This window comes from Pomacea canaliculata, linkage group LG11 (genome assembly GCF_003073045.1).
Source record: "Pomacea canaliculata isolate SZHN2017 linkage group LG11, ASM307304v1, whole genome shotgun sequence".
Taxonomy (NCBI): domain Eukaryota; kingdom Metazoa; phylum Mollusca; class Gastropoda; order Architaenioglossa; family Ampullariidae; genus Pomacea; species Pomacea canaliculata.
In genome coordinates, this window is record NC_037600.1 from 6,388,493 (window position 1) to 6,403,362 (window position 14,870).

The 14,870-nt window shown below is 35.5% G+C and overlaps 1 protein-coding gene across 1 annotated transcript; it reads right to left on the reverse strand.

The window, feature by feature from the left end:
* Positions 1 to 4,412: 4,412 nt before the first annotated feature.
* LOC112576248 lies at positions 4,413 to 14,870 on the reverse strand. Its single transcript, XM_025258554.1, has 11 exons — positions 14,634 to 14,870; positions 14,277 to 14,411; positions 13,570 to 13,770; positions 13,286 to 13,417; positions 12,567 to 12,669; positions 12,038 to 12,116; positions 10,698 to 11,354; positions 8,989 to 9,194; positions 8,293 to 8,772; positions 7,433 to 7,776; positions 4,413 to 7,116 (listed from the first exon to the last, which is right to left on the reverse strand). Exons 1-11 carry the CDS (start codon positions 14,725 to 14,727, stop codon positions 6,746 to 6,748), a joined length of 2,802 nt encoding a protein of 933 aa, XP_025114339.1. The 5' UTR covers positions 14,728 to 14,870; the 3' UTR covers positions 4,413 to 6,745.

Genomic DNA, 14,870 nt, shown 5'->3' on the forward strand with positions numbered 1-14,870 from the left:
CGACACTCAAGAACAATTTTCATATCATATTGTTGAAGAACATTAATTTACTAGCTTATATGAACTTTAACTAATGTTGTAGATGTTCAATGACGTTGAAGTTAATAGCATGATTTGAATTTGAATTATTTGAATTTCAATTAAATTTTTCGCTGACTTCATAATTTTTATAGTTAAGGATTTAGTTTAGGGATTAAGTGTCTGGGGATGAAGTGTCTGGGGATTAAAAGTCTAGGGGATGAAGTGTCGGGGATGAAGTGTCTGGGGATTAAGTGACTGGGAACCCTGTAATCCTTATGTGGATTTTTAAATTGCAACTGCTTACAATGAAGATTGAGAGTTTATCCAGCAGCAGACCTCTTTGAAATGTTGTTGGTTCATGCAAATCAGTGTTTTGCTTTAAATGTACATCTTAACCATAACTTCTCAGTCCTCGTTCCAATTTTCTATGCTCTTGATGTCTGTCAGTACATTTAATTTTCTCTTCATCCGGTCAAAAATGTTTTCCCTTCAATTTGCTTGTAACCTGAAAGCATTCATCTTTTTTGTAAGATGAGTGAGAGTAATGGATGGTGAAAGTGTCTGGCATTAAATGCAAGTAGAACTGATTTCCATCAACTGCCATTGTGAGAAGTTAGATGCAAGTAGATATGTCATTTAGAAGGTCATCGTAATTACAGAATGAATTAGTAATTTCTTCCACATTTTTTGTGTTTTTGTAACTAATGCATTAATTTAAATTGGCAGTGATATGTAACAGTAATAACCACAATACTGATTTTACAGGAACGTGCTGATTTTGTTTGAAAGGGACATTACAGAAGATGTACTTATGGTGACAAGTCTCAAAGACAAAGGAATTCAAATCCAGATCATCAACTCTAGAGATGAAAAGACTATCAGGCATGGCAGTAACACAGTTTTGGTAGCTAAAGCAGGTTTTCTGAATGGACTGAAAAGAAAGGTCGTTGTGTATGTTGATGTAGCTATAAATAGATCAGAGTTCTCTGCCCAGTGGAGCAGACTGCGGGGCATCACAAGTTGTACATCACAACTGGTGTATATTCGGAGCTCCTTACAATTTCATCGCATTGACAGCCAGGTGAACTGTAGTATTTGTTGACTCGACCACTCAATAGGCCTTTGCAAATAGCTAAACAGATGTACAGATGGACACAAAATGTCAATCCACAGGTTTAAAATGGTGTAGCACAGCACTATACTTAAACTTTTCTTTATTGCTTGCTTTTTTTAATCAATACATTAAAGTTGCTCTATTTGTATCTATAAGATATAAGTGTCCATGGTTGCAAACACAAAATAAAGTATCTGACACTTTGTCTCGCGTCTGTTAAAAAGATAGAAAACAAAACTGAATGAGAGTGACACAGATAACGACGAACCGACGCTCACGCCAGGACGCAGAGAAGCTAATTAATGTTTTACAGATAAGTAGATTTTAAAAATCCAAAGACCTACACTAAAGGAATAAAACAAATTCCATAATTTCATGTGTGTGTATAAATATATCTTACCAGTAACATAATTTGAAGCAATATAAAATGTCGCCATCTGGAAGCTCAGTCGAGGAAGAAATCGGAAATACCAGCTCCACTCTCCAACTCACCTGTGTCTACCAACACGTTATCACTACCTGATTATTGTGGGTCATAAAAAGTAACATGTTTCCTCTTTATCTGATGTGCATTACAACGTTTAGTGCCCTGTTTTCAAAATGGTCAATGTGTTTGTTAGGGGCGAGGGGAGAACAGTGGATAGATAACTGTGAGTTGGTGTAGGTATAAAAATATAAAACTCATGAAATGAAACATTGTTTAATATAATTATTTATAATATATAATTTATATAAGTATTACAGTATTAGAGGATTTAGGAAATTATTTTATTACACTTTAAAGGAGTCAATATAAATGAATTACATTATTCAAGGCAATTAATTTGTAGTCAACATCTGATCGGGTTTACTACGATTTAAAGCAGACTTGCCTAGATTTGCTATCTTTTCAACAAAAATATGTTTCGGGTTGTGGACTGTGGGCCCAAGCTACTAATATGTTGTTCTACTAGTACTTCTACGACTACTTCTGCTATTATTTCTTCTACTACTAACAATAATCATTATCGTCGTCGTCATCCTCCTCCTCCTCCTCCTTCTCATCATAACCATCATCATCATCATCGTCATCATCATCATCATCATCAGCAGCAGCAGCAGCAGCAGCAGCAGCAGCATTATTCTCAGAAAACTCTGCTCATTTATTTGCAATTAAAAGTTTCTAATGGAATCATGCGATATATTTTTGAAGTGGTAATGTCAACGAAAGATATGACAAGGAAACGTGTAACATTTACCTTAACTATCTGAATCCTCTCATCACACTAAGATATTTGGATCATTTTTGATAGAAGTTGAACGTACAGATTCTGGGCTTTCTGTCAAGGTATAGCACGATGGGGTTATAACAGGGAAACAGTATCGAAACAGCGTTTGATTGCGTCTGAAATTGGAACGGATAGCAGAAGGGTACCAGGATTAAAATGTATTTAAATTCTATTTCCAACTTTTATTCTCACATAGAAGTGTATTTTCCTCATAGTTTAATAACCATTTTTAAAGAAAAGTCAAATTGTACAAAACTGACCCCTATCACCTTTCGGGGCCTCTAGCACAAAACTGTTCCGCGCGACTTAAGACTCAGTTCGTCGTGGAGGGTCACATTTGTGTTTCTTGTGTCGCACTCCTACTGTTAAGATTTGTTTAACATTTTTATCACCTAGTAGACAGTTGTAATGCTTTTATAATAATATTTTTTCATCAATTTTCTGTGCAATCAATCAATTAAGCCAAGTAAAATCAAACGTTTAATGCTTACTTTTTATCTGAAAATATTTTGTTTATTTTTACTATATTTCTCATACAGTTGTGCCAGAAGATCTTGATGTTTTGATGATTGTGCTAATATAGGTTTGGTGGTTTTTGCTATTGTAGTACTTGTGGCCATCGTCTTACTATTAAGGAGAAAGTCAGCCAGCATCTGACCACACACAGTACAGTTATGGATATTTAATGCCCGCCCCTTTCTGTGGTAGATGTATTCAACTTCGGGGCCGTCTGTAGGAGACAGGCAGAAAGGTGTTTGGTCTCGACAAGAAGGAACAGTATAGTTGGCTCCTGCACGTGCGGCTTCTCTGACAGCTGCAGGCAGACAGTTGATGGTCCGAGTAAAGGTTTGTACCTTCCAGCCTTCTGGTACATTCTTCTGAGAGCTGCTTGTGATCCACAAGGGAAGACCTGGACACTGGCGGCTTAGATCCTCGCAGAGCTGTCTGAAATGGGTGCTACCGTATTTGTGAGGAAAAAAAATAAGATTTAGAGAAAAACAAAAATTATGTAATTTATTGTAGGTATATGATTATAAGCTGTATCAGCTCCTAGGTTAAATAATGTAATTTTTACAAAAGAATTTGTAGTTGTTATGAATCATGTAATGAAATGTTACATTAAGCTTAACTAAAAATTGAGCAGTTCAAGAATGGTTGTTTTACACTTTTGTTTTCTTTTATCATAAAGAATATTTAGAACGTTCTGTTTGCCCTGAAAGGTAAATGAACATCTTTTTTTGGCTGCATTTCAATATGATGCAGTTCTTTTTAAACACTGGCTTTGTTGCTAAGTCTCAAAATTTATGTTTGTGAATCAGTAACATTCTTGAGTGACCAAAATATATATTTCTCTATGGATGTCTGAGTAAAGATAGAGGACACGTCAAGCATTCACTATATGCCACATTTCTCAAACTGACAACAATTTAAAATATCATGTTGTAAAGACCTAAATATTATCTGCAAGATTTTGAGAACGTAATGTCCAGGCCCGTATCTTTGGGCCACACAGATAAAATGTTGTAGACGGCCGGAAGGTAGAAACCGTGAAATCACCTCTTTATTGTCCCCCTGCAGTGGTTAAAGATGGTTGTCTAGGAAGAACTCTCTTTATTATGTACCGTATGATGAAAATCAAGCCCATGGTTATCTAGTAACTACAGAGGGCCTGCTGTTCCAAAAGAAGGGATCCTTAAAAGATCCCATGATTGCACATACTGCATTAAAAAGATGGCTAAGTCTCGTCACAAGCAGCATTAAATCATAAAGTGTTATTATAATTGCATAGAGTTTGTTGCAGAATATGTAGTATCCAGTAATAGGTCAGTGTTTCAGATTTCCACAGCAAAATACAGTTTACTCATTATACATAGAACAATATTTTAAGCAAACGATTGCCTTTAGATGAAGACTTAGCAGAAACAAGCAAAACAATTAAGTCATTTGAAAAACAGTCCACAGCTCTGAAGAAATCTCCCAACAAAGAAGTCAAAGACACTTCAGTTTTATTAGAACGAAGTGAATGACAGAAACAACATTTCAATAATAGCTTAAGGGAGTCTGGGATTGCATCCCACTTTGTACATGAACATGTTCCATTCATCGTGCATATATATCATCTAACAGACTGAAGAAATCATGGTTTGCGTAAAAAACAAGTCAGGACCTACAAATTTGTCCAGGATATGGTGAGTCATTACAAGCTGTCACACTTTATCAAGGTTTGATGGGAATATTTACTGCGATACTATCATATTTTTCTGTCATTCCAGGTACGCAACATATTTTTTGGACCAGAGTGAAACAAGTAAAAGCATTTATTTCTTTATTAATCTGTGTTTTTGTAAAGTAGTTTAACAATTAGAAAACCAGCTACAGGATCCAGTATCACATTTGAATTAAAATAGTTTTTTCCTCCAGTACTCTGAGCACAGAATTGCAAACTTACATCAGGGATTTAGCACACGATGCAGGTGATGCACTAGATGATATAAATTAGCAAATAATAATGATAGAAGATAATAATGTTTCCTGTGTTATTCAGACACCACCCTACACATTTATTACCAATAACCAGCTTTTTGGCTTGCTTGGTTGTGAGATAGTAGTGTGTTCAACTTAAACATTTTTTTTTGTAATAATAGTTTTATGACTGTATAATGTTTAATACCTACAAAAAATCTTTTCAAGCACAACTACACACGGTTCGTTGTACACACAGAAGCACAAAGTTACACATGTCAGAAAAGTAGCTATGGCGTCTTGCTTTGTGTCTCCCTCATTTTTTGAGTTGTAAGTCCCGGTAGTAAGTTAAATGGAAAAAGAAGCAGATGGTAAATACTAGCAAAATAGAAAAACACGCGCACCACACATCTAAAGCCATTTTTAAGAGAAATCTAAAGTTTGACACACTCACCCACACACACACAACTGACATGTCATCTATGGTTGAGCAGGAGGACGGATGAGGCTACAACTGATTTCAAGTGCCTGCATGAATGTCACTCCCACATAGCGTTACCATTCCTTAATTAAACTCAATAAAGCAAAGTCTTGTGCAAAAACATGTCTGGACAAAGTGAGGAACACTTTTCTGACAAATTTCAAATCACAAAGAGGCCAAACGTGTTTAAGACAATCGCCTAGGAACAAATATATGCAGACCTGTTAAACATTTTTTTCCTATCATGGACAAAAAAGCTGTGTGACTAACATACAAAGAAAAAAATAAAAGACTCTCAATGCACGACTAATAAAAGGTACATAAGAATACTTGATATTTTCAAATGAGTATTAAAATTCTCGATTCTAAAAGCTGTATTGCATTTCCCGTTTGATTAACTTACCGAGTTATTTCAAATTCAAATGATTTTTTTGCTAACACTTTAATCTGTTGTCTATTATATACGAACACTTCTGTTTAAACAACTTGAATAAGCGAGAACGGGACACTTGTAAGAAGTTGTTATACTTTTTTTTAAATTTGTGCTTTCAATTAAACAGCATCCATTCTTAATCAATAACAAATTCGTCATATGGCTTCATTTACATTCTTAATAGAACGCAGAATTAAAGGCGGAGATATGCATATTTGGTTTGGAGTTCTGGAAACATTAATTAAAATCTATAATTTATTTTCTTAAGTCAGGTATCACGTTACTCTGTTGCATTACTTTGAGAGTTTTTTTTTATATTTGTTTAAGTTTTAAAAAAAATTGTTATGCCGTGACAAATGGTATCACATTATAAAACTAGCTGATTGGTTAGAAAGAAAAATATACATTAATTAAATATATTTAACAGTTTCAGTGCCCTTGCAGTACTCCCCTAAATAATCATAAATAGCACGAGTAATGTAATTTCTTTCTGCCATGAATGGAAATAAATATTAAAGGGCCTCTGTCGACTTGAATCCTCACTTGAGTTTTTTCAGCGATTCTAAAATGTTTTGATTACTTAAGAGTCCAACGAAAAACGAATATCAACCTTATACGCTGAACACCTGTCTGTATTTTTTGGCAGCAAACTATGTCCCTGCAGAACATTACTTATTCAGGACATGCCTCTTTAAACATCACCTTCGCATTTAGGACAGGAGTAAAATTAAATTAATACCTTTGCGACATTAGTCCTTGGTACCTCTCTGAACTCATTTCTATCTATACACCGTACCTCTTCGCTCATCTTCTGACACCTTCATCATCATCATCATCATCATCATCATCATCATCATCATCATCATCATCATCATCATCATCATCATCATCATCATCATCATCATCATCATCATTCCGTTTTAAATCGCGCATTTTTGCATTTAAAAACAGAATACAAGGTAAAACTATGTTTCCTTACAATGCACTAGAATGAGCTGCGATGTACAGCTTGCTAAGGCTCTCTCTTTGTACTCTGAATAATCAATCTGCTCATCCATTTCAACGTACACAACTATTTTCCTTTTGGGCCTGTACACCTGCATGTCAGTGACACTCATAGCATAAGCCGTCTTGTCGTCGTCAGTGGATGCTTCATGGTTTTCTAGAGTCCGCACTGGGATATTTGAGTGTCTTAACGCATTCAAGAAGTTGTCGTCGTCCTTGAAGCTGCATTCGAAAACAATCAGAACATCTTTGTATCGAAGAGAAGACGTTTGCATGGTTGTGTGCGTTATCAGGTTCCTTTTAACGCGATGCTTCGGTTCCTGGGGGACTACTTGGCAGATTCGCAAACAAAACACTTTCTTTAATTTCAAAGTAAGCCAAATTGATGAAATCGAAATCTTCACTGTCTAATGTTATGTTCTTTACTTTTAATATATATAAATAAAATTGTATTTTAAAGTATTGAAAACAATTTTTTAGAAAGAAAAGTATTGTTCGTTGCATTCTCACAAATGTACGAAGTAGCAAACCCGACTTCTCTAAAATAACAAAACACTTTTATTCGTATGCTGCTTTCGTCTCAGTAATAACAAAAGGACTAATTAAGAAAGAGATAAATAAAAAGTAACAATAAAAATCGCGCTTACCAGATTCTTGTTCTGAAAAGATTTCTGAGAGAAATCTTCCCACCTCATTCCCGCACGTCCAACAACAGTCTGACTGTTGGCGATGGTCCTCCAAACTGTGGTAGACATGTTTAACTGGCGGACCGTCTGTAGGGGGAGGAAACTCATATTTATTTGAGTATCCTAGGTTGCTTTTTTGGCCCACTTCTCTCACTACAGCAGGTGGGCAGTTTAGAGCTGTGGTCAAAGTTTTGCTGTGACTTTTCCCCATGACTGGGCAATCATTAGTATCATGACTGACAATCCACAAGCAAATGTCTTCAGCTTTGTCAATAAGTTGTTCACAAAACTCTTTTTCGTTTTTTCTGCAACAAGAAATTAAATGCATTTAATTTTAAGATATTGTTTGCTACAGCCATTATTGTTTGTTTCTTAAATAAATGATAAATGTGTTTAAAATACCCTAGCATCACGCCATATCCTAATGGAGAATTACTTTAGACTTAAACTCATAGCTTAGATGTGTACCTATATTATTTACTTCTGTTTCGATAATAAAAATATATGTGTATTATCGTATAAACATTTGTAGCTGGGGCTCTTTAAAACAAATAAGTTTTTTTTTTCCTTTATTTATGCAATATCTGTTATTGATCACTTTTAATATCTTGTACACTGATGTTCTAATTCGGTTTTCTGTGAGAAGAATTTGCTTACCTTAAATATAACAGTGTCATTTCGGTTAAAAGAAAAGTATAATAAACATGATAGCTTCTTTTGTTTCATAAGAACTGGATAAAGAGGGCTAGAATATTTAGAACAATAAATTATGTTAGTTATCAGTAATCATCGACTTAGCCTATAATAAAGCCCTTTTTTACCCTTCAGGATGCGCTTCAATTAGGACACAGAGGTGTTTAGTGTCTGTTGTTTGGCTCATAATGTCTTTGATGCAGTTGTCTCTGCCTTCTTCTGAGCTAAAGTCACAATCAGCGTGAATAACGTGACCGTTGCTTCTACCAAACGTAAAGTTTTTAACAAGTTTCTTCTCTAGTGACTCATGGATATGTGAAAAAAAGGAACAGCCCTTCGAAGAAGAGTCTTTTACAATAAAAACATTTTTCCCGCTTCTCAACCATTTCGTGCCAGTTATTGTAAGCATTGTTGTTTTTCCAGTACTTCGTGGTCCAGCAAGAAACATTTTCGGCTCTTGTAACAGTTTAATCATGTCTGGATATAACACCTGGCGTCTGTACAAGTCTCCTGTTAAAGACACGGCCTCTGCCAACGTCTTTGGAAGTACCAGGCGCTTATAGCCATCTGTAGCCTGAAGGGTAGATCGAGTTGCCGGCCCACAAAACCTGAAATATGTATTGAGTTTGTCATTTAAAAACAATTTGGTAAATAGTTGTCGATAAGCAGATAAATAAAAAAGCTATAGGCTTTACAAATACATTTTGGGGTAGAAAATATAATGCGAGTAGTTAATTGTTGAGTAATACTGAGTTTGTATCCATCCACTTATTTATTAAAGCTGGTTAGCCTTTGTGCAAATTAAATAAGCAATAGCATCTTACCTGGTTATCATACTCTGATATATATCGTCAGTCATAGCCTCGTCAGTATGAGGGGCACCCATCAGTTTGTTCCACCAGTTTCCTACACTCTTAACAACATCGAGAGAAACATCCCAAGGTTTCTCTGGTTCTGACAGATGTTCGGCACACAGAAACAGCACAGTGGGGTCATCCGAGTCATTCAGCTCGAGATATTCTCGAATTTCCTAAAATAATAAGTTCATTATATGCACCTGATATTTTAGATTGTGAAATTTTTACTTTTGATCATGTATTGATACAACCATTGGTTTCTTATCAAAGAGTAAGTCACCCATTATCAAAAATACATTGGGTCTCCAGTTTAAAGCTTACGTAGTGTCAAGATTCCTTGACACGCAGATAGCCGACATTCCTGAATACCATAACTTTCGCTTTCTTTAGATTAACTGACATATCAAACTTGTTCCATATTGTATTAGTATGTTAAGTTGCTTTTGAAGACCACTACTTCAATATGACATAACTGCAACTGCGCAAGCAATTAGTAAAATTAATAATTGTGTCACATCCGGGAAAAGCTGCAAACCATGTTTCCCGTTACTGCATATTTCTACCGCAAATTAAATTTGTTAATTAAGAAGGCAAACCATAGGTGAAAGGGTAAACCTTTGTGTAACTCCTACCGGGAAGTCAAACCAGTTTGTGAAAGTATCTCTACAGGTTATACAAGACATAATATGTTTGTAAATATTTTATAACATCGTGAGTGTTTTACAACAGATTTCTGTAGTTCGAAGAACGTTTATGAAACACTTAGACTTATGGTATTGAAAGCTTTCTTAAACTCAACAAGACACGCGTACTTCTTTACAGACATTTTCAACAGCTACTTCTGTACAACTGACCAAAGAACACAAATATTATCAATGGTAGTGCGTCCTGGTCGGAACTCTTTTACAATCTTCAATAGCCCCTACATGTCTCGGGGTACTGGGCGATGTAAAATATTCTTTTGCAAAGTAGGGCAAATACACATCGCAAAAGAATATGTCCCGATCACACCCAAAGGCACATCTGTCCAATTTTTATCATATGGTATAGCAATCCTCTGTACGTGGTTTTCGAATCTACCTTTTACCATAGCCAACACACCACCGCTGGGTTTTAGTTTTAGTTTATTCTTTGTTACTCGTCAAGGAGCATACGGCCGCTGGTTTATTGTAATGAACCAGAATATCTTGAAGCCTGCGCAAAGAACTAAGAAAAATTAAAGTAACGTTGAAGTTTTGTGCTACGCTCTACGAATGTCTCTGTGAAACACACAATATCAAATGTGTTTCTCTACTGAATAAAGTCTGTTTCACCGATCGTCCTCATCACACCGTCAATATTCTAGCTTAGCACACTTATATTAGCAACACTAGACTCACTGTCACGGCTGGTCCTGTTGTCATTCGCTGATCTCTTTTATGCACATTGAAGATTGTGAGATACATAGTGTGTGTGTATGTTTCTTACGGGGACAAACTGTGTAGAATTAAGATAGTATATCAATATAACCCGTACCCGTAAAATTGCAGCTTGTTTTTCACACAAAGTGTACGGAACCGAAATCTACCTGGTTTATACTTCCATACTACTAATACAGCTGTGTTTTGAAAAATGCATGCCGTTCAGATTACATTTAGCAAAAGCAAAAGACTTAGCTCTTGAGATAAAAATCCTACCTTTTCAAGGTTTGTGGATCTGTCAAGGACTTGTGATAATGACTCGCTATTGCAATTGGGTAGTATCACTGCTTGCTGAATCTTTGGAATTTTTGGCCGATCTCGTAACAGATGTTTTACCATACGTTTTGCCAATTTCAGCTGTTTTAAGCCCTCTGTAAGTTTTGCAGAGATCTCTTTATCTTGTTCACCATCCTGTGGGTCGGCTTCCTTGACCACCAAGACCAACACCCCTTGATGTCGATGCACGATGAGAATATCGAAACATCCGACACTCTTGTCCACTCCTTTCAATGATGATGGCATCGGCAAATGGTTTCTTTTGTATTGACGAATGGGTCTGTTCAAGTAGTCCTCATACTTGAACTGTGTCAAGACAAACATCTGTTCCTCATGTTGTTCCGCCATGCGCCGTAAACAGTGGAGCACTCGCTGCATGGCCTGGTCATGTCTGACGTCACTCGGGTCAGGAGGGTCAGGGACGTACACATCGTGACCTTCCAGACACTGTTTTTGGTATCGGCCTCTGTTAAAATAGACTGGAGGCACGAAATAGAAAGATTCGAGATATTTCGGATACATTTTTTTCACTTTGTCTAAAAGATATTCTTTGAACTCTTCTGTCACTTTGTTGTTACTTGTCCGCTCTACGGCTTCCTAGGACAAAGTACAATAGGTCAATGTCATTTCGTAATGTATCACTTATTTACATAATAATGGCATCTTTTTGTAACTTTTATATGCACTTAAGTTTTAAAAAAGTATGCTTTGAGATCGTAAATAACTGTGCAATGAAAAACAGATGTATGTAAAATTTATAACGCTTTAAAATATTACTTTTGCAAAAACAAAACAAAAATGACTGGAAAACTTTTTCATTCACAACAAGAGGTTTTGAAAGTCAGAAGCTTTACTTTTTGCCATTATTTGAGTATTAATTTAACATTCTAATCTATTGTTCTTATATCTTTATACTAGAATCGACACAAATATTTTTTTTTAAAATAAAGATGGTCAATAGCAAAACCGAATGAAGAACTTACATCAATATATAAAGAACAGACAAGGTGCAGTGACGTATATTTTTAGTTTGACTTACATCAAATGTCTTATATTATTCCTGGTTTTTGACAAAAGCATTTTTGCTGACAAAAAAAGTGTTCCTTTTCTAAAGTTAAAGGGAGTGAATAGAAATGTTCTACATGAGGAGCAAATTTAGGCTCTATAATATGCTTAAACAGATTAAAATGCACGCTACATACACACTTATAAACCCATAAGTATGCAGCCGCTGGGTTTGTAAAGTTTACTGTTTTAAATGAGAGCAATGAATGACTCACATGTTCAAGCATCTCTTGACTTGCTTCACCCGCTTGTTCTGTATTGGGCTTAGCCATAAAACACAGGATTGATTTGTTTCTGGCAGGTAGAGACAGGTGAGATAATTATACACTATGTATTTTGTTTTCGTTTACCTCGGGATTTTACACACACACACACACACACATGGTTTTTATTAATGGCTGTCTTATTTTTTTTAAACGAAATAACATAAAAAAAGATTCCGATATAAGAGCAATCACTGTTTTTCAATATTATTATGTTGCTATACACATATGCGCCAGCCATTTTAAGCAGTCTACTAGAATATGCTTTATAATGTCGATTGGACGCATATTTTTTGTTTATAACTGCAAACAAAGAAAGCACCTATTAAATCTTAACTGTCTCTGTCACCTAATCCATATAAAGCAAAAGAGCTTGATGTTGATAAAATATACATAATCCATCTCTCGAACCTCGCTCTAGGACTAAGATCGGTTCGATCAGTCGTCCATCAAATGAAAACAAAAACTACTTTCTGGTTACCGTTTATGTCTCACAAACATGATGATTCCCGCCGTTAGTAATGCAGCCAAAAGCAGCACTCCCAATGTTAATCCAATTTCCAAAGAATGGCCTGCTTCCTTTCCTTTCACAAATCAAAATAATAGTAAGTAATGTGAAAAACATTAAAAATAGATTAAGATGATATGCGAGCAAGTATATGTGTAAATGTATAAAGTAGTACCAAACAAAAAACTATGGGTTAGCCTCATACCTGTATCAGAAGCATACAGAGAGCAAGTGTCTAATAATTTACTATTAGAGTATTAGAGTATTAGCAGGAGTAACTGTCTGGCGGATCTTTTGTCGCTTCTAGAATCCAGATAGAAACATGGGAGGACACTTTGTCATTGAACAGGTAACCTTTCTCCACCCGGCATGTTGGTTGTCTGTCCTCCCACATGCACTCTGCCACAGCTGTTATAAGTAGTACATACATGGAGTCAACAAACTGATAGGTTACACATTATTTTACACACTATTATATTGTGCATCCAATCCACAAAATATTTTCGATATTACCTTTTCAGAGTCTCCTGTTTTTTATATTCTACAAAAATCTGATATTTACTAAATATACTAATTCAATCTTCCAACTGTATACTGCATTATCTATCTTTACTTGTACCTTAGTGACATGTATAGAAAGTGTATAGGCTTTGGTAACATGTTTTTAAACATACATTTCACGACAATATTACCTGTTTTATTTTTGCCAACATGCCTGTACACAGTGATGTTACTTCCTATCAATGAGTCGGTTTTGTTTGAAAAACAGGTCAGCCTTGCTTTAAGTTCGGATCTGTCGTAGGTAATGTCGCAACTGTCGCTTCCTTTAGAGTAACACAATGAGATGTGAGTAGCTTCAAAGTATCTTTTTTGTAATAAAAATGTTTCTAAGTATGTTAGTGCAGAATTAAAGCTTATTTACTTATACAGTATTTTCATTAAATGTCTACGCAGTTTGAAAGGAAATAGCGATTACCATTCTTTAGTTTCAAGTCGCATGTGTGAAAATCGCTGGCTTGATAACCGTTCACCTGACAGGCATATCTGCCTGTGTGATCCGAAGTCACGTTTCTGATGGTTAGGTTCAGAGTCCTGCTGACAATCTCGTTGAACTCAATGTCTGATCCAATCGTACAATGCAAAGAACCTTTGAGCCACCAGCAGTCCAGTTTAGAATCTGTGGATATCATCAACATTATTTTCCTTTTATGGTACAAAGAATTTACAAAGTCAATGTGCGTTGTTTTAATGTTTCCAGTTGTGAATTTGCAGAATCATATTTTTCCAGTTTATCTTTCTATATTTGCTATTTATTATTATTGAATTTTCTTGTAAATGATTTTCATAGTTTTGTTTGTTTGTTTTTTTGTGCTGTCTCTACATGTTAAGATGACAATGTACACACTTTCAGTTCTTTTACATGGCTTATCGAAAACTATTAGAATAGGGAGGTGTCTAACAGTTTTAGGTACTCATCAGAACAAACATCATATAAAAACAATCAAGCAAATATAAAAACAAAGCCGAAAAAAAACCAACATTTTTCCTTGTCATCCAGTAGTGATTGTTCCACTAAAACCAATTTTTAAAATATTGTTTTACTGAATGTATACTAAACAGGATTCAAAAGTCTCTCGTGAACAGGCGTAGGCATCTAGGCTATCATTTAAACTGTATGTTTACCTGAATCAGGGCCTTTATTATAATGGTAGACGGTAAATTCTTTTTGGGTGACACTAAGGTCCTCAGGGAAATTGCAAGTGAGGACCGTGTCCTGGTGTAGTTTCACTGGTTCAATGGAGCATGTTATCTTCCGATCTGAAACATCATCTAAAGTAACTTTTAAATCTTTCTAGGTTAATTGATTAATCCATAATGAAGACCATTTAAGGTCATAAAGAAGACGGTTGAACAACGAAACAGCCAGTAAATAATATGCAGACTTAAAAAAGAGGAGGAGCATATTTAGCTTTAAATTTGTTGAATACAGTGAGCACGGTACAGCTTATTAAAAGGACATGTTAACTATAATTTACTTACCTTGTGCTTTGACACCAACAATAAAGAGATACAACAGAAAACTGAAGAATCTTCTACCAGAGATAGAAAGGAAACAAGATAAACGTATCGCCATGCCGGAATAGTACGTCTTCCCTTAACCAAAGAAATCTTCTGAATAGAGAGGTAACTTTTAATCTAGATAAAAACTGATTTTTAATGGCATGACAAACCCGAACAAACGATAATGTAGTCGAGAAATTGCTATCAGAATGAACA

Bases quoted from the DNA above. Each gene is read 5' to 3' on its own strand.
- LOC112576248 (XM_025258554.1), bottom strand. From the start codon at position 14,727: ATGGCGATACGTTTATCTTGTTTCCTTTCTATCTCTGGTAGAAGATTC. The intron at 13,418-13,569 runs GTAATCGCTATT...GTTACTCTAAAG, and splicing joins CGACTTGAAACTAAAGAATG to GAAGCGACAGTTGCGACATT. The intron at 9,195-10,697 runs GTAGGATTTTTA...TTATTATTTTAG, and splicing joins GATCCACAAACCTTGAAAAG to GAAATTCGAGAATATCTCGA.